Source organism: Coturnix japonica, chromosome 1 (assembly GCF_001577835.2).
Source record: "Coturnix japonica isolate 7356 chromosome 1, Coturnix japonica 2.1, whole genome shotgun sequence".
NCBI lineage: Eukaryota > Metazoa > Chordata > Aves > Galliformes > Phasianidae > Coturnix > Coturnix japonica.
In genome coordinates this window covers 69377300-69399086 of record NC_029516.1, presented here as the reverse complement: position 1 = coordinate 69399086, position 21787 = coordinate 69377300, and the positions used below count along the sequence as shown (strand labels likewise).

General features: G+C 47.9%; 1 protein-coding gene across 3 annotated transcripts; it reads left to right on the top strand.

Annotated features, from left to right (window-relative positions):
* The first annotated feature begins 6520 nt into the window (after positions 1–6520).
* On the top strand, positions 6521–20443 carry ACRBP (acrosin binding protein). 3 transcript variants are annotated; one of them, XM_015873157.2, is made up of 10 exons: positions 7424–7528; positions 7769–7837; positions 10767–10861; positions 11033–11129; positions 11615–12008; positions 18405–18537; positions 18735–18914; positions 19021–19188; positions 19260–19346; positions 19925–20443. In XM_015873157.2, exons 1-10 carry the CDS (start codon positions 7504–7506, stop codon positions 20036–20038), a joined length of 1362 nt encoding a protein of 453 aa, XP_015728643.1. In that variant the 5' UTR covers positions 7424–7503; the 3' UTR covers positions 20039–20443. The 3 variants fall into 3 exon arrangements, with proteins under 3 accessions (XP_015728633.1, XP_015728643.1, XP_015728625.1); XM_015873139.2 differs by having other exon boundaries at positions 7769–7978; XM_015873147.2 differs by lacking the exon at positions 19260–19346 and having other exon boundaries at positions 6521–7528; positions 7769–7978.
* The last annotated feature ends 1344 nt before the right edge of the window (positions 20444–21787 follow it).

The following is a 21787-nucleotide window of genomic DNA, read 5'->3' as shown; positions in this document are numbered from 1 at the left end:
TAATAAAGTAGTGCTGTAATGTTGGCAAGTGAGGAGATGTTCCTTACTGAAGCTGGCCCTTATCAGTTTAATCAGTTCCTAGAATCAGAATTGTTTGAGTTGGAAGGGACCATTAAAGGTCATCTAGTCCAACTCTCCTGCAATTAACGGGGACATCTACAGCTAGATGAGGTTGCTCAAAGCTTTATCCAGCCTGACCTTGCATGTCTCTAAGGACAGAGCTTTCGCCAACTCACTGAGCAACATGTTCCAGTGCATTATTACTACCCTTATTGTACGTAACTTCTTTCTTATTTCCAATCTCCCCTCTTTTAGTTTGAAGCTGCTTTTTGTCCTGTCACAGCAGACCCTGCTAAAGAGTCTGTCCCTTCCTTCTTATAGTCCCTCTTCAAATGTTGAAAGGCTGCTATCAGTTTTCTCTGGGGCCATCTCTTCTCCAGGCTAAACAGCCCCAGCTCTCTCATGCTCTCTCTTTGTAGGGATTCTTTCCATTGAATCGTCCATCAAATCCATAACCACATTATTTGAAGAGAAGGATGTTATGGGGGACTGAGTCAAAGGCCTCAACACAGTCCTGATAGCTGGCTTTAGTGGCTCTTCCATTGTCCGCTGACCAAATGAGTTCTGAACAGAGTAAAGGCAGGATATGATGCAGTTAGAAACTGCATATGTGCCAAGTGCAAGAATGACAAAGGATGGTGGAAGCTTTTGGTGAGATTGGCCTCTGGGTTGTGACAGCCAGCATTAGCTGGAAGCTCTCTGGGAAGTGTGTGCTAGAGGGGTATTGAAAGTGGGAATTTAGACAGAAATATGTGTGAAAACCAAGAATTTGTAAATGGCTTACAATGACAGAAAGGATGTTAAAAACTAACATTGAAAGAAAAGGAATGAAAGCAATAACTGTGCAAAATTCAATCACCAAAAAGGAGAAAATAGTAGAATCAATAGAAGCTAGAAATGACCAAGTACAAAATTGAAGCCATTGGAAACAAAGCCTGCAAGTGACAGGGCTGGAAAAACAAGCAGCTTTTTTTAGAATGTCTTTTGTTTCTGGCGTAATTGAACATGGCACGTGTCCATTACCAACTGCAGATAGCAGAATTGTTTGTAATGAGAGGAGGTGGAAGTGTTCGGAAAATATTTATTATGAGTTGGTGCTGGTGTCATATTGGAATGATATATTTCCCAGGCAAGCAGTGAGGAGGATTTTCAACTCTGTCTATTGGGGAGAACAATGTGAATTTGTAATCTTCAGTGAATAGCATTCGTAGCCCCGTGAAAGCTGCCCCAGGTGCCTGGGATCCAGAACCTGACAGGTTTGAAATGCTGGAAAAGCAGCAGCTCTCTGCTGGACTCGTGGGATGTGTCCAGCAGAGAGGAACTGCCACAAGTCAGCTGGAAGTTACCAGCCTAGGTTTGAAACGGGCAGAACTTATAAGTAAACTGCTGCTCTGTAAAGCAAATGAGAATTCCAGGTCAATAGGAGCGTTTTGACCAGAAGTAGCAAAATCTGTCACAGAATCAGGAAGGTTGGAAAAGACCCATAAGATCACCCAGTCCAACCATCCACCCATCACCAATAGTTCTCACTAAACCATGGCCCTCAACACAATGTTCAAACGTTCCTTGAACACCTCCAGGGTCAGTGCCTCCACCACCTCCCTGGGCAGCCCATTCCACTGCCTGACTTATCTTTCAGAGAAGCAGTGTTTACTGATGTCCAGCCTGAACCTCCCCTGGTGCAGCTGGAAGCCATTCCCTTTAGTCCTATCACCAGTTACATGAGAGAAAAGGCCAACCCCCAGCTTACTACAACCTCTCTTCAGGTAGTTACAGAGAGCAATAAGGTCTCCCCTGCCTCCTCTTGTCCAGGCTGAACAATCCCAGCTCCTTCAGCCGCTCCTCATAAGGCCTGTGCTCCAGACCCCTCACCAGCTTTGTTGCCCTTCTTTGAACACACTCCAGGGCCTCAATGTCTTTCTTGCAGTGAGGGGCCCAAAACTGGACACAGTACTCGAGGTGTGGCCTCACCAGAGCTGAGTACAGGGGGACAATCACTGCCCCGTTCCTGCTGCCAATGCTGTTTCTGATACAAGCCAGGATGCTGTTGGGCTTCTTGGCTTGCTGGGCACATCACTGGCTCAAGTTCAGCTGAGCATCGATCAATGCCCCCAGGTCCAGTTCCTCTACATATTCCAACATACCTGACATGGAACAGGGACACCATTTCTGATACAAGCTGGGATGCATGGGCACACTGCTAGCTGGCCTTCAGCTGACATACCCAGGTCTATTTCTTCTACACAGTCTTGCAGCCACTCTGCCCCGGCATGGCTATCACCTCTGCCAGTTCCCTCAGCTCTCTCGGGTGAGTAAAAATGACCTGATGTTATTTTTTTGAAAGGTCATTTTTAATAGTTACCCATCATGGGAATGATCATTCAGGTAAGTATCCAGAAAGTCTACTTCGTTTTTATTGTAACGCTTCAGAAGGGGAGAAGCTATGTTAGAGTCATCACAAACTCCTTTAAATAGAGCTGGGTAGTCGGCAGATTCATTGCAATAGCAGTCAGCACAACATAACCACCTTCTCAAATGGAGCTGGAGAAATTGCCTCTTGGAGCAATTGGTAATGACATAGTTAATGACTAAAGTCAAAGCTGAGATTCAGTAGCTGGAGCCATGCGGCACTACAAGAGGTAGGACTTCTGTAAGCGCATTTACTAATAAAAATTGGCTATGCACACAAACGACCTGCTTATCTTCTAGCAATGCAATTTTCTTAACAGTGGGCATCATTCCCAGGCAGCAGAGCAAGTGCAGACTTTGGTGGTGTTCACTGAAATTACTGGGGGTGAATTCTTATGAGAAAATGAGTATGTATAAATATACGTATCTGAGAGTTGGAAACACTGTTTAGAAGGGACTCCTGGAGGTCGCCTGGTATCATTTCCCCTACAAAGCCGGGCTGCTGCCAGTCCTCAGGTGGGTGAGGTGTGTGGGTAGCAGGGCAAGCTAGATAGGAAGTGGCTGCTGTGTGGTTCCGAGAAGAAGGTGATGTTGCTGATGAGCTTAGGGCTTGATTCAGATGCTGACCAAATCAGTCAGGAGATCTCAAGCTGACAGCAGAGAAGAAAAATATCTTTACCTGAGAGACAGCTTGCTTCTAATGGCTGAAAATAAGACCAGGTTCTCCCAGGAAGTTTCTCATTGCACAGATGCAACTTATCAGGAGGTGGTAGATGCAAAAAACAATGGGATTGCTCCCCTCCAGCATCTGCAGAGAAGTGGGTGATTCTTACTCCAGGTTCCATAAGGGGACATGAAGGGCATCTCATGCTTTCACCTCAGCCGCAGTGAGTCATCGTGCAAAGTGGCAATGGGATCACTGATGTCTTGTGTCTGCTGGAGCAGGGCAAGACACATTGCTCATGTCCCAGCTGTGGATTGTCTAAGATGATAATCCAAATTGCCAAGTGAACTTGGAACCGGTGGCCTGCACCAAGCAGACTTGGCTGGTTCAGCAGTCTCTGAGCAGTTGTCCTGTATAAATGACTACGGGTGTACTTTTTCCCTGTTGTGTAAGGCCAGAAGAGCTGACAAAGCAAATAGCAACGTGCAATCTCTGACTTCTCTAAAGGAGCAGGAATAAGCAAGAAGGGCTGCAGCACTCTCCTCAAAGGGGCAGTACTGGGGGAAGAGGGACCGTCTTGATCTGGTGTTGAACTTGATGCTCTCAGAAGTGCTGGGGATGGTCTCAAGGGAACAGCAAACACTGAAGCGCAGAACTCTGCTGTGTATCCAAGGAGGATGCCGTGGTGCAAGCTTGGTGCCAAACAGTCCTTGTTGTGTTCTGTCCTCTCCTAATGTTCCAGTGTATAGATCCGGCTCTGATTATTCTTGACTGTCTGATTCAGACTCCTTCCTTATTAACTCCTAACATTCTGCACCAATCTCAGTTCTGCAGTGCTTTAAAGAACACCTTATCCTTGTCAGTGATAGTTCAGATTTCTGGCTAAGGATCTTGCAGAAAGCTTTGCTTGCATAAAATGTGTGCAAAGGGTTTTACTTTTAGGCCCAGGCAGAAACTGGATCTTGTGTTTCTGAGGTTAATAGCACTGCAGTTCCTCCAACTCTGCTGCCTAGTAGTTGCAGTATCAGGAGATTTATCCATGTTTTATCAAACAAAATGCATTTCATTTATAAAAATAGTCAAGGATCTTGATTAATATATGCTAATTTATGTCTATTCTTCTGAATACATTAAGAAAACAAACGTTAGTTTTAAAAAGACATTTTTGCTTGTGTCTTAAGGACAGGCAAACCTAAACACTGAACACTAAGCTCCTACAGCCTGGTTTAAAAGTATTGTGTAAATTGTCCATTTCAGTCTGTTTTTGCAGGTTTGCTTTCTGCACAATTAGATTCTGTACCATTTAATTTCAGTGGATTGGGTCACTGCCATTGAGGGGATAACTCATTCAAAGCAGAAAACCAGGCCGGGAGGAGAACAGGCTGGAATTAGTTTTTACACATCGATGACAAGCATTCAGAAAAAGTGTGAGACCGTGAGATTTCCTTGTTCTGAAGCCTCAACACACTATTCAGTTGCCACAGAAAGATTTAGGTGGGGAGGGACCACTGGAGCTCTGTTGCCCAGCCCCCTGCTCACACCTGGCTGCTGTACTCAGGTTGTTCTGCCCTAAGCCCACCTGCCTATAAGGCCAGGGCAGTTCATTCAAGGTTGTATTATTAGTTCAAGAAACAATTTTTAAATGCTGTTTTTGCAATCAATTAAATACTCAATTTTCTAAATGAGTAAAAAAAAAAAAAAGCTTCATTATTTCCTAATGAAATAAAATGTAAATTAGGTATCGGAATTAATGCATATTATTATTGTATAGTGCTCGTGTAAGTGTGAATAGATTAACGCACCCACTAAGTTAAAACGAGTGCTAATCTTAATGTAAAAGCTATATTTACCAGCATATTTGAATAGCTCTCAGTCAGTGACAGCAAACCTACAGAAATGAAGTACAACTCAGAGTGGAGATTAGGTAACCTGTTATTAAACCCATCTGTATCATTTTGGTTTAATTCACCACGCTGTCTCATGCTTTTGTCTGTGGAGATGCCAGCCCCATTTCTGACCTGGCTCCATGCTCCCCTTTGCCCCAGCAGAGCCAGGGCCCAGGTCAGTGCCAGGCCATCAGCAGCTCACAGAACCACCCCAGCACAGTGGTGGTTGGTCAGGCTTCATCAATGCATCATATCCAGCATATTTCTCTGTTCTCACCTCCATCCTGTGATGTTTTCCATCAGCCTGATCAAGGAAAGGGCATTGTTCTCTGGTAGCAGAGGAGGAAGGGTCTGTGAGCTACGCTCCTGGGCTTTCAGGCATTGCTTCTGTCAGTGGTGTCTGGGGACACAGCAATCAGACAGTGACAGGGAAAACACAGACCGTCTCCCAGTGCTATTGGCAGTACTTGCTGCAGGATGTGCTGTAGGCCTGGGGGTTACAGCCCGCTCCGCTCAGACAAGCACAGGAACATATCTGCAGGAAATGTTATCTTCTGAACACAAGGCTGCGAATCTGCTCCAGGGCATGAATGATAGAGCTTGTAGTGTAACCTTACTGGTGCCAAGATAGCCCTCAGATATCAGGAAATGCTGGAATTAATCTTGCTCTTGTGCTGTACCTTGCAGACAGCTGCAATTGGTGACCCCACAGCAGGGAGCAGCCTCTGCAGCTCTCTGCATTGATGACTCCTGTTCCAAAACGTTTATCCCGTCCTCATCCTTGCCCTGCAGATGAAATAGTCTTTGCAGAAATACACAAGGTGTCTCAGAGCCAGCTGGCACAATCATAGCCAGACAGCTTCCCCTGCACTCACCATCTCCCTGCCTGCTGCACACTGTGCAATGCTGTTCTGTGTGATTGTGGACTGTAAGAACTCCCTGAAGGATTCCTGACGAGCTGAACCGAACCCAGAGTAGCTCACAGAGGTAGGATGGACTCAGCCTCAGAAAGCCTTTATGTACGTGGGAGGCACAAAGCATCCAACCCGCCCTCATATCAAAGCATAGTTTTTCTAAATACTCAGTAGTTCTTCCTAGGATCTGTTACTAAAACATCAACCAAGGGTGATTCCTTTGTCAGCTCTTTCAGCATATTCCTCATGTTTGAGTTCTCAGTGAACATTCAGGGACTCTGGCCCACTCATTCTTGCTTCATTCTATATGCCATAAACAGGAGGTCCAAACAATGGCTCTCATGATAACCCTGTGTAACGTGCCAAATTGCCGTGCTTTCCTCAGTCATGAATTTCCATCAGCCACTGAGGTCAGCACTATATTCCCCCAGGGAGATGTTCAGTTATGGCAGAAGCCAGCCTGGGCTCTGCTGTCACTGCAGAGCAGAGGTGATTCATGAGTCTGGGCAGCTGAAAGTCATAGAAGTGTCTAAAATGCATCTCCAACTCTGCAGTGGAAAAAAGAAGAAATGGGAAAAGCTCGAGCTTTGTTGCCTGTTTTATTGGGAGCGGCAAGAAGCTGCTAGAAAATGTCTCCTGCTCGCTGTGTTTGAAAGATGCTATAAAAGCACCCTAAAACTCAGTGCTGTTGTTAAATGGTTGGACTTCAAGCTTCTTGGAAGTGTTGCCTGTCAATAGGACCTCTTGGAGCAAACTGTAGCTTGTCTCCTGAGCTCTGTGCTGCTGCCAGGTGCCTTTGTAGTGCCTGGCTGCAGTGGTTTGATCTTTCCTGGCAGCTTGTGTGGCCACTTTGTTCGCTGGCAGCTGGTGCCCTGCAAGGGCAGCCAGCGTATCATATCTGCACTTCTCTCTGCAGCTGCTGCACAAAGCAGAGCTTTTTGCATCTTCTGCGATCTGCATTGGAAACCACTTCTTCAGGGGCTACCTGCTGTTTGGGCTGTCCAACACTCTGCTTTGCGTGCAGCTCTCAGATCAGATTAGGCCTTGTGGTGATGCAGTAGGTACTGAGAACTGCTGTGCCACCCTGGTTTTTGCTTACAGATGCAGTTTCTGTTGCGGCTGTGCCAGACCTTGCTTTGCAGCCACACTGATAGTTCCTTGCCCATGATGACTGTGGTCATTCTCTGTCACACCAGGAGACATCCAGCCAGAGGAGGAGCTGCTCTCTGTATCAGCTCCTTCATCCCTTCTGGTATGGTCATGCCAGAGCCCCTTCAGACTCCCACATCATAAGCCTGTGCCTCAGGTCTCCTATACTGGTTGCTCCAGTGCCCACCAGCCCTTCCCACTTCACTAGAACCAGTGAGACTTGTGTCTACATGTCCCCTCAGCAGCCCTTCACACCTTGTGTCCCTGTGAACTCCCACCAGCCTTTCCCACCTTACTGGTATCAGCAGGGCTCTGTCCCTCCAGGCACCAGCTGTGATGCCATCCCCTTCTCATTCCACTGCTGCCATGGCCACCAAGCAGAAGGCCCAGCAGGACGGGAGTGCTGGGGCAAGGGGTAGAAATGTTGAGGTTGCCCTCCCTGTTGGGTGAGTGACTCCCCAGGCTGCTGTCCCCTCATCCCACTCCTCCTCTTACTCCACGCCTCCCACAAGACCACCGTGTTGGGCCTGCTCTCCCTTCCAGCCCTCAGTCCTGCTCAGACAGGGGCGGGGATCTGGAGGCTCTAAGATAGGATGTGGAGTGGAAGGTGGCACAGGGGATGTAGGAGTGAAGGGGGACCCCAGCCAAAGGCAAGAGAGAGGAAGTACATCCTGCTGTCTTCCCAGGACTACTGATGTTGCTGGCATCCTCTGCTGCGCCACCAGTGCCTCCCGTGGGCAGCCCCCTATCCGACGGTGAGTACCAGCTCTTCTTCTCCAGCCTGTGGCCAACCTGGAAGGCCCAAGCATCCTGCCACCTACGACAGACCTTCGGCTGCCTCAGCCCTGCAGTCCTGCGGCTGGACGAGCAGGAGAACCATGGCCAGGTCCCCGAAGGTAGGACACTGTGAATACCTCAGGGTGCTGCTGGGACCACCTCATTTCCAGAAGTAATATCTGTCCAAATGCCTTCAGACAGTGGGAATGGTGGTGGGATGGGCCTTTTTGGGGTCTGTAGTCCAAAGTCAGGCTCAGAGCAGTATCATCTCAGCACTAGATCAGCCTGGCTTTGGGCAGACAAGTTATGGACACCTCCAAAGGTGGTCTGTTTGCCTCTCCAGGAGCTTCCAGTGCTGTGCCATTTTTCTTACAAAAAAGTGTCCAGTATGAACTTCTTGAGCAGGAATCTGCAGGTTTTTCTTTCTTATTTCATTTGGCACCACCAAGAAGTTTTTATTTCTTGTTCTTTAGCACTCCTCCAAGTCATTGCGGGCTGCTGTTATATCACCTCTCCATCTCCTCCACACATCGACTACTTCTCTATGAGGATCTTATGGGCCAGCCTTAAAGGCTTAAATGAAGTCCAGGTAGACAATATCCACCACTCTCCCCTCATCAGTTATTTCATAGTAGAACCTCGTCTTGTTGGTCTAGCATGGCTCCTGATAATTATCTGGTTGTTGACATGTAACATCCGCCATCTTGAGAGTTCATTCTGTTGAAATCCATGGATCCAGTTCACTTTAGTATTGTCTGGTCTGATCATCTTCCACCAAGAACACAGCTTCAGTTTTCTCTTTGTTTTCTGGGACCGGGGATTTCTGAAGGCTTTTCTTGCTAGTAAAGACTGGAGCAAAGAAGGTGTCCAGAACCTCAGACCATTCCATACCCTGCATAACTAGGTCCCCGGTCTCCTTCAGAAATGGGCCCATGTTATCCCTGGTCTTTTTTTGTTACCTATGTACTTATAGAAACCCTTCTTATTATCCTTGACATCTCTGGCCAGATTCAGTTCCATCTAGGCTTTAGCTTTCCTAACTTCATCCTTGGATGCTTCTGCAGTGCCTCTGGATTCCTCCCAGGTTAGCCTTGCTGAAATGAACAGCTCTTTCCAGATAGATCTAGGGTTTAATGCAGAAGGCTCTCATAGGCCTTTAAGAAACCTTGAGCTGATAAGCTGCTTTTTAAAGTGTTTAACATTTCTGTAACCAAGAAACATCCCAGTTCAGAAAGTGCCATAGCAACAGCACCCTTTAAATCTCTGCAATCATACTTTCCCTGCACCCCTGCATCAGAGAATTTAAGTGGCATAATTATATCTCTGCAGCTGAAAAACTTGGGACTACTTCTGTTGTATTTTTCTTCTGAGGAAAAAAAAAAAATAAGAGCAATTTTCTCATAAAAAAATATGTCTTTATATTTAGCTATGAACGTCAATGAAATGAATGATTATCCAAATGTCTCTGCTTATTTGGACTGCAGCTTGAGGGCAACTATTTCTTGCTTGTTTCTGCAGCTGTGCCAGGGGAATGATTCCAATCCTGCACCAAGAGACATGGGGAGAGGTCCTGGGCTTCCCGTCTCATGGTAGTGGTTGGAGACATTTCCGCTGCTGCTCTGCTCTGGGCCTCTCACTTCCCATCCTGGTGTTCTTTTACATGGATGAACTGAGCCAGGAGGAAGTTTTCCTAACACTAGTGTAACACTGGTGTAAAAGCATCTTGGCTGGCTCCATCTTTCAGTGAAGATCTAATTGTAAAATAGTTGCTCGTTACTTGGAAACCTTCCATTGCTTGGAGCTCCTGCACATGGAATTGGCCGCAAAGCCTGAAGAGATGGCCTGTTCCTGATTGATGACCATCTTCATGTTTATGTTTATCCATCACTTCTGCCAAAGTTAATAGCCAGATTCAACAATAAGCTATTTCCCTGGGTTTTGGGCTGCAGATTTGAGCCAGTAAGGTCAGCAGTGCCCTTCAATGCTGTTGTACAGGTGTGGACAGGCACAGACTTTGCCCATACCATATTGGTGCTGTGGACTTTCCACTAACCCTGGTATGGCTAGAATCACTACCAACTTACAAGGACTGCTCTGAAAGTAATGCTTCCTATTTTATTGTTTTGACCCACAATGTCAGAGATGGATGTTGCTGGTATGGCAGTAGAGACTGAACCTTCCTGCCAATATTCTCTTGCAACAGATGGCAGCAGAGGAGCAGTCTGACAAAATGGAGTCCGACATGGAAGTGTGGATGAAGCAAGTTTGTCAGGACCTGTTGAACCAATATGAGACTGAAGGTGACAGTTTCTTGGATCATATTATTAATGGTGATAAGATGTGATGTCACCACTATGAGCTGGAATTGAAACAGCAAATAGGGAGCATTACTTTCAGAGTGACCTATGTATTTTGTTCCATTTGTCTTCCCTGGTGATCCCAGACCTGGTCTGTTCATCTCTTAACCCATGACACTGCTACTTGCCTTTTTAGTTTTCACCCTTAAGGGACCACGCTGTAGGTGGCCTTGTTTGAGCAGGACATTGGACTGGGTGACATCCAGATGTCCTCTTACCTAAACCATTCTCTGATTTAGTGAATAAGAATCCTTACTGCATTCTACAAACAGGAGGTTTGGTTTTCTGTAAAAAGAAAGATGCCATGTAGATAAGGGCAGATGGGTGAACTGAACCGCTGGGGAGAGTACAGGAAAATGTAGCATCAAATGTCAGGAGTCTTAGCAGTACCAAGCTGTGATCTCCACCTGGGGGCAGACAGCTTTAACCCACTATTCATCACAAGCATGATCTAAACACAAGCATCTCTCTGAGAGATGCTGGTCTCCAGTCATTCTCTGGCTGAGCCTGCAGCCTGCCCCTAGCTCCCTTCTCTCTCACCCATCCCTAGGACCTGTCTGCTCTGCCTTCCCTGAGGCACCATGGTTTCAGACCTTCTGCCAGTTCGCCCAGTATCGCTGCTCCAAGCGCAAATTCTATGTAAAGGTGAGCAGTGGGACTGGGGCCATGAGGGAGAAATGTCAGCTGGGATAAGAAGGGGACAGATTTAGGAAGAGAATCCCTGTTGGGGAGAGAGGGGATGGGAGGGAAGGGGAAGGGGAAGGGGAAGGGGAAAGGGAAGGGGAAGGGACTCTTATTTCTCTCTTTTCCACTCAGCGAATCCCATGTCCAAGTTTTATTCCAAAAGGCCTTCAGCAGCAACCTTACGATGCGGACTTCTGGACAAAAGATGGAAGCTCTCCTACAGAAGCAGGTGTGGATGCACTGAATGGCTCTGGGTTCCTCTGATTACCTGATGATTGCCCATAACTGCTCTTCCCTCCAGAAAAACTGGGCGTGAGGTTTGGTTCTATGCTGTACTGTGGGACTGGTAGACATACAGGTGCTGGCACGTCAGCACCCTGCCTAGGGAATTCCCTCTTCCTGGCCTGCAGAATGGTCTTGTGACTGAGAAGGAGCAAGAGGCAGTGGCCACAAACTGGAGCACAGGAGGTTTCCTCTGAACACCAGGAAGCACTTCTGTGCTGTGCAGGTGATGGAGCACTGGCACAGGTTGCCCAGAGAGGCTGTAGATCCCCAGTCCTAGTCCAGCAGGAAGCACCTGTGCAGAACGGTCATGGTTCTGCTAAGAGGGGAGGCAGTTATCTGGCTGCCCTCAGAAGGGTTCCCTCTGTGCTGCTGGAGAACAACTGCTGGAATGGCTCTGACCCCAACCCTCCTGTCCTGCTCTCTCCCCAGCACCAGAGAAGCGGCCTCTTTCTCCTGCTGACCGCCACCTGCACTCCAACGTGGACATGCTCCTGAAGTACTCCTATGCACTGTCAAGTCAGAAACCACAGATGCAGAAGATCCCACCAGCCATGCCAGTATTGCCCAGACCCGTGAATGACAAGGGCCCAGCTGTACCACCAACTGTCAAGCCGGTCCCACTTGCCCCTGCCCCCTTGCAACCCCATGCCTGGGCAGAGAGCACTTGGGAGCACCGCCTGCAGCGTGGCGTCTGGCAGCTCATCAGTACGGCGCTCTCCCTGGAGACCCAGGCTGGCACAGAGGTCCCTGCCACCGCTTCAGAACTGGGGAGCATGACCAGCGGCACAAAGGAGAGCATGAAGAACATGGCCCTCCCTGGCAGGTGAGGCAGACTCAGCTCCACACTTGGTGCAGTGCTGATTCATTGCCACATGCCGTGCACTCAGCTTGTTCCTCATGCATTGGTAGCAGCATTGCCAGTGGCCCTGCCCTGAACAGGGGGTGAGCACCCAGGAGCAAGCCCCATCCAGAGCAGGTGTATGCATGGGAAGTCCCTTGCACACCTCCCTCCCCTTGCACGAGTGAACATTGCTAACAAGTGTTCTGTTGCTGTTCTGGTGACATGAGTGAATTGCATTTTGTCTGGGCCTGAGCTGTGTGCAGGAAGGGCTTTGCCTTGTGCACTTCCCCACACTGTGCTCACCTTCCTCTCAGCTCCCACCTATAGGCAGACTGGGCAGCCTGCAGGAGGTGCTTCCTCACACTCACAGTGTGAGGGTTTCTGGAGCTCAGAGCCTTACTCCAGCCTTGGCAGGACCTGTACTGCTCCTCAAGCACATGCATGTCTTTGCACTTTGGATTTTGGCTCTGCTCCCCCTAGGTTGTTTGTAGTTCTGGCTTTGAAAGCATTTGCATTTTAACACTTCTCAGAGCAAAGCTGCTCCCACACCAGGCCTACACTGGGCCTGTGGCAGTCCAGCTTGTTGCAGTCATTTCATGCATCCTTCTCCATTTCTGTGACCTAGCGGTGATCTGACAGGATCCATCCACGTCACTGTTCAGGCAGGTGGGGCTGCTGAGCCCAAATAGAGAAGGTCTGCAAAGCATCGTTTTCTTACCCTCACATTTGCTTTTTGATCCTTTCGTACTTTGGTACAGAGGATGTGATTTTCATAGATACGTCATTTCAGCTTCTCTTCGTCTCGGGGCAGTGACTTTCCTGTAAGTGCATCGGTTTGTGCATGACTGCACACGTGGTGCCTTCTGCAAACACCACACGCTGCTGGAGTTGAGCCTGAGATCCCACTTCTCCATGTAACTGCATCACGTTCTTAGAACCGTAACTGTTCTCTTACAAGGTTGTAACTTATGTCATCCTCCTTCCTAACACTGCAGGAGGCTTTTACTGCCCAGCCAACATTTCCTGGTGTATGTAAGGCGAAATTATGCTTCACTGAAGATATGTTTGTTTTTCCCTGCCTCTGAAATTGTGCCTTGCTCTGATTTAGTTATATTGGGATTACAGAGGGACCACTGTGATTGCAGATGACACTCGTTATTCTGTTGCAGAGTTCCTCAAAGACACTAATGCTGACTGTGTCTGCAACCTGACAGCCGAGTGCCATCAATCACGCTAAGCAAAGCTTAAACTCAAGTGAGATAAAAAGGCGAGCTAGGCTGCGCCTGTCAGCTTTACTGCTCACCACATCCTGCCTCCTCTCCAAGGGACTTCAAAGCATGACCTGAAAAAGGGGCACCGTGCTTTGAGGCATTTCCATTCCTGCAGTGATGGGTAGGACCGATTGGCACACAGGCTCCTGCTCAGCACTGGGTTTAACACCGGGTGCACGTAGCTGTGACCTGGCTGTTGGACTCAGGATGCACATCTGCCCTGCAGGCTCATGTCCAGCAGGACTCCCATCCCTCCTCACTCGGCCCTGCCTGTGGCAGCTGCTCTGTGCTACTCAGTGAGGCTGGCTGTGACCTTGAGGGACAGATGGCAGTGACAGCCAAATAACCAGCTTGAGAACTCAAAGCACTCTTATGTACTGTTTCTGCTAGCAGTGATTCATTATGGAGAAAAAAAGATGCAGCTTATTATATCTATTTTCATTTTTTTCGTTCTTGTTGTGCTTTCTGCCCCATGATTAAATTGCTTCTTACCTCCTTGTATTTCTTCTCCACGAAGCTGCCTATATGCAATTTGAATTGCCTTGCCCTTTTCCCAGAGATTCCTGCTGCTGCAATGTTTGTCCTGTATGACCCCTGCATCCCATTCAGCATCCCAAGTATCACTGACACAGCCAGATTCCTGGTGCATGGACCAATGCAGTGTAATGCTTCATGCTCCCAGTGACTCTTGTGTCCAGTACTTGCCAGTTGACTTGTGCCGTTGCTCTTGGGGCATGCACAGCCTGCTGAGACATCCCTGGCACTCTGAGGTGATGTCAGGTGGCTGGAGATCCCCTCAGCCTGCGTGCTAAGAATTTGAGAGAGATTTCTCAGACTCACTGACTCAAAAAGGTTTAACGGTACATATTATTCCTAATATGTACCGTTAAACATCTCCTGTTATGAATGGACTGGAAGATAATTATTGTTCTGGGCTACATGATACATCAACAAACCCTTTTTGGCTTCAGTACATTATAACCATGCCATGTCTTACTTGAGATATACTCTTTTTCTTTCTGAATCTGTTCACATTAACTTTCCCTCAGTGGTTTTGGTTTCCTGCAGCAATCCCCACAGGTCAGAAGTCACAAAGCCATTGTTTGCTCCTTATCTTCTCTCCTCAGCAGCGTGTTGATAAGCACAGGGATCAGGCAGCAGTGCTACTGGGCTGGGGTGAGACTTCACCATTGCTACAACATCTCTGTGACCACACCAAGAGGCTCTGTGCTGCTATGAGTAGCAGCGGGTAACATCTCTGATCACTGCAGTGCCAACTGTGGTCTCTGGGAAGGAAACCAGCAGTGGCCCAGGTGCACATAAAACAGAGCTGGTAAACCAACCCAAATGGCAACCGTTGAGGCCAGCCAACCTCAGAGCAGAGATGTAAAACAGAGATAGTGATGAAAATAGACGTGAAAGCAAAAGCAGCGTAATTTCTTGTTAGCCTCAGGCTGATGGTATGACTCTACTTCCTGGATAGGTGAAGGATGCTATAGCACAGCTTTGTGTTTTTGCATATGTGGTCAGCAGCAAAGTGTGAGTTGTGCTCAGGAGTGCAAGACGTTCTGATCTGTGGAGATAGACTATACTGGGTATGGTCTATGAGTCTGAAGTTTGTCATGAAGCACAGGCTTCTGCCCACTCCTCACTTTGAGTCCGTTCAGAGCAAGTAGGTCATCAAGATTCACCAGATGCTTTATAGCTACTTATTGGAAGCAGTCTTTTTAAAGAAGGCAGGAGCTGAGTTCTCTCCCTTCTCCCTGTAGTTCTCTCTGTTTACATCTGGCTTGGGCAGCACTTGTTGCTGTGTTAGTACTGTATTAGTACTGTGCAGGAACAAAGCAAAGCCTGTTGAAACCATTTAGTATCAAACACATTCTAAGCTTCATGTTATTATTATCTTTTTTTGTTGTTGTTGTTTTTGTTGTGCTTTTTTTTTTAAGTATAGAAAGCAAGACTGTTTTTCTACCTCGTTGATGGAAACACTAGAGCTATTCGTATCATCTTTAATGACTGTTAATGTCTTTCTCACTGTAATGGTTTGGTCATGCTGGTATGATAAAGAAGCAATAAAATCAAAACATGCCACTAGAATAGCAAACGAGTAGTGAAACAACAGTGATATATGTGTGGGTAAATCGTTTCAGGTAATTTTGGAGAGGAATTCTCAGGGTCATTAATCAAAGAGTGTGAGTCTTACCAAGCTGACCCAGGTAGCTCTCTGGTGTTTAAAGCCTAAGATCCAGCTGTAACTGAGCAGTCAGGCTCTGAGTGCTGGCAGAGACTGCCTTCAGCTGCCATAGGCTTATCAGCACAACAGACTGAAATCTGGCTCTCTTGGGCTGCTCTGCAACAACTGCTCTAGAGAAAAACTCTTAAGTGTTAGGTAATTCTCACTCAAAGAGCACTTCACTGCAGAGGAGTAGCATTAGGTGCACCCGGGGGCTGCCCCTGGTTCCTCTCCCAGGGAAGCTCAGTGCTCAGTCGCAATGAAATGCTGAAGAGGCTGCATTAAACAGCCACAGGCAGGATCCTCATCTGGGATCAGCACAGACCAGAGGGACTTCTTGTTAAATTTCAAAAGCTTTCCTGAGAGTGTTTACAAAGGAATAGAAAAATTAAAATAAATAAATAAAATATTTATAGAGAGAGATTATATGGACTCATGGGATGTAGGAGTAGACACAAAGGATCTTACAGGTTTTGGAACTGCTCTCTCCATAGTAAATGGACTTTGTTTCTCTTTGTGCTGGCACATTTTCATTCTTTCCAGCTCTGCCTGAATTGGTACCTGTCACTGCTCTCCTCAGTTTGCATTCTTTTCATAGAATCATAGAATCTTTTGAGTTGGAAAGGATCATTAAAGGTCATCTAGTCCAACTCCCCTGCAATGAACAGAGGCATCTGCAACCTAAATCAGGTTGTTCAGAGCCCTGTCAAGCTGACCTTGAATGTCTCCAAGGACAGGGCTTCCACCACAGCTCTGGGCATCCTGTTCCAGTGCCTCGTTACTCCTATCTTACAAATATCTTCCTTATATCCAATCTAAATCTTTCCTCTTCTAGTTTGAATCCATTTCCCCTTGTCCCATCACAGCAGACTCTTCTGAAGATCCCGTCCCCTTCTTTCTCATAGCCCCCTTTTGAAAAGCCACCCTCAGGTCTCCCCAGAGCCATCTCTTCTTCAGGCTGAACAGCCCCAGCTCTCTCACCCTGTCTTTGTAGGGGGGTGTTCCATCTGTTGGGACATTTTTGTGGCCCTCCTCTTGATGTCATGATATTCACCTGGGCCCATTTCTCAAGCCTGTCTTGGTCTCTCTAGATGCCATTCTGTCTCTTGGCCATGTCAGTCACACCACAAAGCTTGGCATCATCTACAAACTTGCAGTGGGTGCACTTGATCCCACAGTCAGTGTAACTGATGAAGGTATTAAAGGGTTGGTAGCTCTCTGGGTCATCCCTTCTGCCCTTCTTAAAAGTGAGTGTGGTATTACCTTTTTTCCAGTCACCAGGGACTTCACCTGACCACCATTTTGTTCCTTCTGAAAAAGGAATCTTCCCTCCTCAAACATCCGACCAGGCCGGTTGTACTGTGGTGTATTAGAGTGAGAGAGAAACAGTCTTACAATACATCAGTTTCCAGGTTTTGAAGTGCCTTCATTTTTTCAGCAGATGTTGATGTGCTGTGGGTTTGCACTGCTATAATTCATCCATGTGTCTGTATCCCCAGAATCCTATTTGCAGCCTGTCTAGAGTGCAGCACAACACCGTGTGTTGAAGAAACAACTTCTCTTGTTTTGATGCAGGCTCAGGCAGCATCTGCAGCACTCTGATAAAACAATTCTGACCATAACATCTTAAAAAAAATAGCATGGAGACATTCATGATATTTTTTGTGACCAAGATTTTCCAGGTTCTCTTGTAGTATCTAAATGAGAAGCCCTTCAGAGATCCCGACATGCTCGTTTGCTGCTGCTCGCTGCTCGCTGTTGGGGTGTTGAATAATTACTTCTGACCTACAGCCCCATTCCTAACTGAAATTCGGGCTATCTTTATTATACCTCCAAGACACAGAGAAACCATCTCTGGAGCTGTTCCCTTCATTTCAGAAGCAGGCAGTGGTGCAGACCAAGTGCTCACTCAGCAGTGCCTTCGCTCAGCTACATTCAGCTCCTTTAGCCCTCCCACTCTCTATGAATGTTTTCCAGGTGTTGGGAAATCTTGTCTTAATGACCTTCCTCCAGTTTCTCCACCTATTTCTTCTCTGAGGTCTCTGCCAGTCTCAGGGAAACTCCTCCATACACATTAGCACATTAATGGATTTCAAGAACATCTTAACATGATCAGTTGCTGCCTGTTTATCTATTTATCACTGGGACTTATCCCTGGTCACAGGAAAGAAATTTAATGAGTGTTTTTATGTCTTCTGCATCACTGTTGATAATTCACATGATTCTTGTATAATAGCCTACAATTTCTGCTGTTCCTGAGACATAAAATATTCTTATTGTTGTTATCCTACTGTCCTGTTTTCTACCTGTGACTTCCCGCATGAGTTTGGGTGAATAGTTAATTCACCACCATTATTACCAATTCATTCCTCTTTCCATCAAAAACATTGCCTTGAGCAGTAGAGAGACATAGTACTCTCCAGACCGCAATGGGACTGTCCCATAATCAGCCCTCAGCAGACTCTAACAAAGATCTTGTAATATGGATAGATAAAACTACACAGCGGCTGCTTTGGTGATAGTGGGAAAATCCCCAAAGCTGTGCTCCTAACCCAGTTCCTCTGCCATGTTCCTGATAAACCCCATCCATGTTACAAAGGTTGGTTGTGCAGGTTGGCCAAGGCTTTCTCAGAAAGGTTTTTTCATAGAATCATAGAATCACCAAGGTTGGAAAAGACCTAAACGATCATCCAGTCCAACCGTTCACCTATCACCTATAGCTCCCACTAAACCATGTCCCTCAACACAACATCCAATCATTCCTTTACATTTTATGTTGGAGCTGATTTCCTCCCCTTCTGTTTTCACCTAAGAGCTTATCTTACCTCATGGCAAGGGAAGAGACCTGACCTCCTTCATTCATTTTTCTGCCAGTCTTCTTGCCCTGAAGAGGAAGGAAGCAGTGATGATCCTGTGCTATGCAGTGCTGGAGGGAGTCTGTGTCTCCTCAGTTGTCACCCTGGCATGGAAGGAGTTGGAAGAAAAAATCCTTGGGTTTGGAAATTCGGTAAAGATGCTGATGTCCACCTTTGACCCCCATTGTGAGCAGGGCTTCTTGTAGTACTGTCCACAGTGCTTGTAGGCACTGCCATTACAGGTGCCACCCTAGAAGAAGCCAACCTATCTGGGTCAATTAGGCAAACCCACACCAGGGTCCAGGGCTCCCCAGCCTCTCCCCCTGACCTGACCATCACACCTCCCTAGGTGTGTGACAGCCTTGGGCGGCGTCATGTGGACCTATGCCCTACCTGTGCTTTCTGCTCACTGAAAATGGAGCAGTGCCAGAGCATCTACAATCTGAGGCGCGTTCACTGCAAGTCAGGTGGCTTCATCGCATACATCAACCCTCAGATCTCAGCCCAGCATCAGGCTGCAGGCAACAAGGTACTGAGCGTGCTGCGTCTCCTTCTGGCCTCCGAGGAGGGAGATGGTCGCAGTGGTGGGGAAGGAGGGAGAAATGCGCGGCTCTTTTCATCCCACCTCTTTGCAGACCAGCTTCCCAGAGTCCTCGGAGTACTTTGGCACACAGGTTTACAGAGGCCTGCGACCAGAGTACTGGTGCAGTCTGATAGCCACCCAGGGCTGCGATGACCCTCGTGTGATGCTCTGGCTGCAGGCAGAATATACAACCTTCCGAGCGGGGGATCTCCCAAGCAAGGTGGGTGCTGGGAGGGTGCTCCACCTCTCCTTTTCCTCTCTGTTCTCTGGCTCTCATTCCCATCTCCCCAGATCTGCGACTCGGGTGGAGTTCAGCACCCCACTTACTGCGCCTTCAAAAGCTACCAGTGCTTGCAGCACAGCCTCTACAACCAGAGGGTAAGAAGCAGCCTCTACCATCCTTTACTTTCATTTGCCTTCTCCTCCATGCCTGGGCATAGAATTGTAGAATGGTTTATATTAGAAGGAACCTTTAAGATCATCTAGTTCCAACCCCATAACATAGTCAGGGACAGCTCCTTCTAGACCAGGTTTCTCAAAGCCCAACCTTGGACATCTCCAGGGAAGAACATCCACAACTTCACTGGGCAGTCTGGTCCATGCTTGCACAGAAGACACAAGTCCCTGCGGGACTTCACCTGTCAATGCTTTTCCTTCCAAAAGGACAGAGTTGGGTGTGTATGGGAGGGATGCCAACAGCACAGAAGGCCTGCTGTCTTCCCACTGAACAGTGGGATTTGCACAGGCGTTGATACGTGACTGCAGAGTGTCAAGATAGGGAGCCATGGGAAGCCTTCCATCCATTAGGCTGTCCTTGTATTTCCTCTCACAAAGGAGGATCTCCCCCATACACCAACTTCCTACTGGAAACGAAGCCTCAGAGCTGAACAGAGGGCTATCTCATATCTTAGGAAGTGCAGTGGTACCGACTCTATGAACTCGGGCTCTTCTTTCAGGTGATTCGCCGTGGCTGCTTCACAAACCAGACCTACCACGTTCTGAGTGAGGAAGAGGGAAAGGAGGAAGTAAGGCGCTGGCACCAGAGGTTCCTCAGCCTCAATGAAGGATGAAGTGCAGTAGTGGGCAACATACAAGGGGTGCAGGACAGCAGAGGAGGCTGAGTGGAATTGTGGCAGTGCGGAGAACCCAAACAGCTCTTTCCAGGCTCCATGTCAGCCAGTCAGCTGTCTGTGGTCACTGAGCACCTACTCTGCATCCTTGACACCAGCACATCAGGAGGGGAGCTGCATCCAACAGCATTTCACCTTGTTGCCCACTGAAACTCCTCTTGAAAAGGTTTTCTCCAGATGGAGCCTGGGAAAGGTGCTGGCCCCAGTATATGGATTTAGAACCACCTGCATGAAGTCCCCAGGAACCCTTAGCCTTCCTGACCCTGCCCGCTTACATCAATCAGTAGCATTATCAAGGCTGAATGGTATTTTATAAAGAGCCCATAAACCTGATTTGCTCCTTTCTCTCTGCTTCTGCCACTTTGTCACATCCACAGTGACCCCTCTAGTCAGAGGTAGCTCTCCACCTGCTCCTTTATGGCTCTCTGGTGGCTCTCACTCACTGCAGCACACATGGTCTGGGTGATGTTATTCTGAGAACGAGGCCTCCATCAGGGTATTACACCTTGCCTGCCCAGTGGGAGCAAAGCCAGGTGCCCTGCAGGTCCTAAACAGAGTTTCTGAGGAAGGAATTGATGTATTCACTTTGCTTTCTTTCACAGCCGCTTTATTTCTAAGGTTTAAAGGTTTCTGGGGCCTGTGTCCTCCAACACTGTATTGAAAATAAATTAAACCACAAGAAACCCAGTGAGGCTGAAGGCAGAATGCCAAGCAGGGAGCAGGCTTCCCCTACACCTTTCCCTGTTTCCCCCCATGCAATGGACCTCTCCGGGCTGTCATCTCCATGGACTCCATCCAGCCCCGCTGCCTCACCAGTAGCAGTTGTGCACCTCCACAAGGTGCCAGCACTGCTCTGCCACCTCAGCCTGGGCTCTCCAGTGTCACTGCCTCACTCCCTTCATGCTCCCAGAGATGCTCCTTCTCATGCATTGTATTTGTGTTGCCTAGGTTTCATCTCCCACCCTTTTCTCACAGATCTGCCTGTTTCTTTGCAGACAGCACCTCCCCAGGTGACTTTTCAATCCAGATAGTATGAGTGCAAAGTGTGTTTGCAACCAAGTCACAGCAAGGACATGATGCATGGGCTCAGCATCACACATGCAGTCACACTATCTCCATCCTGGCCCTGACCAAACTTCATCGACACATTGTCACCCAGCCAGTGCATCTCCCTGCCATGTCAGTCAGACCCTGGGCACAGAATCAGGAAGACCTGCCACTTCTCTCAGCTCCACTTCTGTCCTTATTGACATTCCCTCATCTGCCTCCTCCGGGCTGGACATCCTTCTTCTCTACCCTCATAGCTTCAGCAAACAGACAGCCCAACTGCTTCCCAGCTTTCTTAGCTCTTTCTCTGACAGGTCTCCATCCCCTCACAGCAGGAAGGAGGGTTCCCTCCTCCCAGCAAGGCACAGTGTGGTGGCTACTCCTTTTCTCAGTAGGGTTGTGTGACTGTGGGGCTGAAACCTCCTGGGGGCAAAGACTGCTGTTACCTCATCTGGCCAGTTCCAGCTGTGCTGATGGCTCAGGAATGTAAAAATCCTCACACAGGCCCAGATTCCAGCAAAGTGCAGGACCTGGCACTTGGTCTTGTTAAAGCTCATACAGTTGGCCTCAGCCCAGTGATCCAGCCTGTCCAGATCCCCCCATAGGGCCTTCCTACCCTCAGACAGATTGACATGTCCTCCC

What these genes read in the sequence shown, in the direction of transcription:
- ACRBP (XM_015873139.2), top strand. Translation starts at nt 7,504, where the DNA reads ATGTTGAGGTTGCCCTCCCTGTTGG. An exon ending in AAGCTCTCCTACAGAAGCAG is followed by an intron (nt 11,130 to 11,614) that starts GTGTGGATGCAC and finishes CTCTCTCCCCAG; the next exon opens with CACCAGAGAAGCGGCCTCTT. An exon ending in TCCTTGGGTTTGGAAATTCG is followed by an intron (nt 18,538 to 18,734) that starts GTAAAGATGCTG and finishes ACACCTCCCTAG; the next exon opens with GTGTGTGACAGCCTTGGGCG.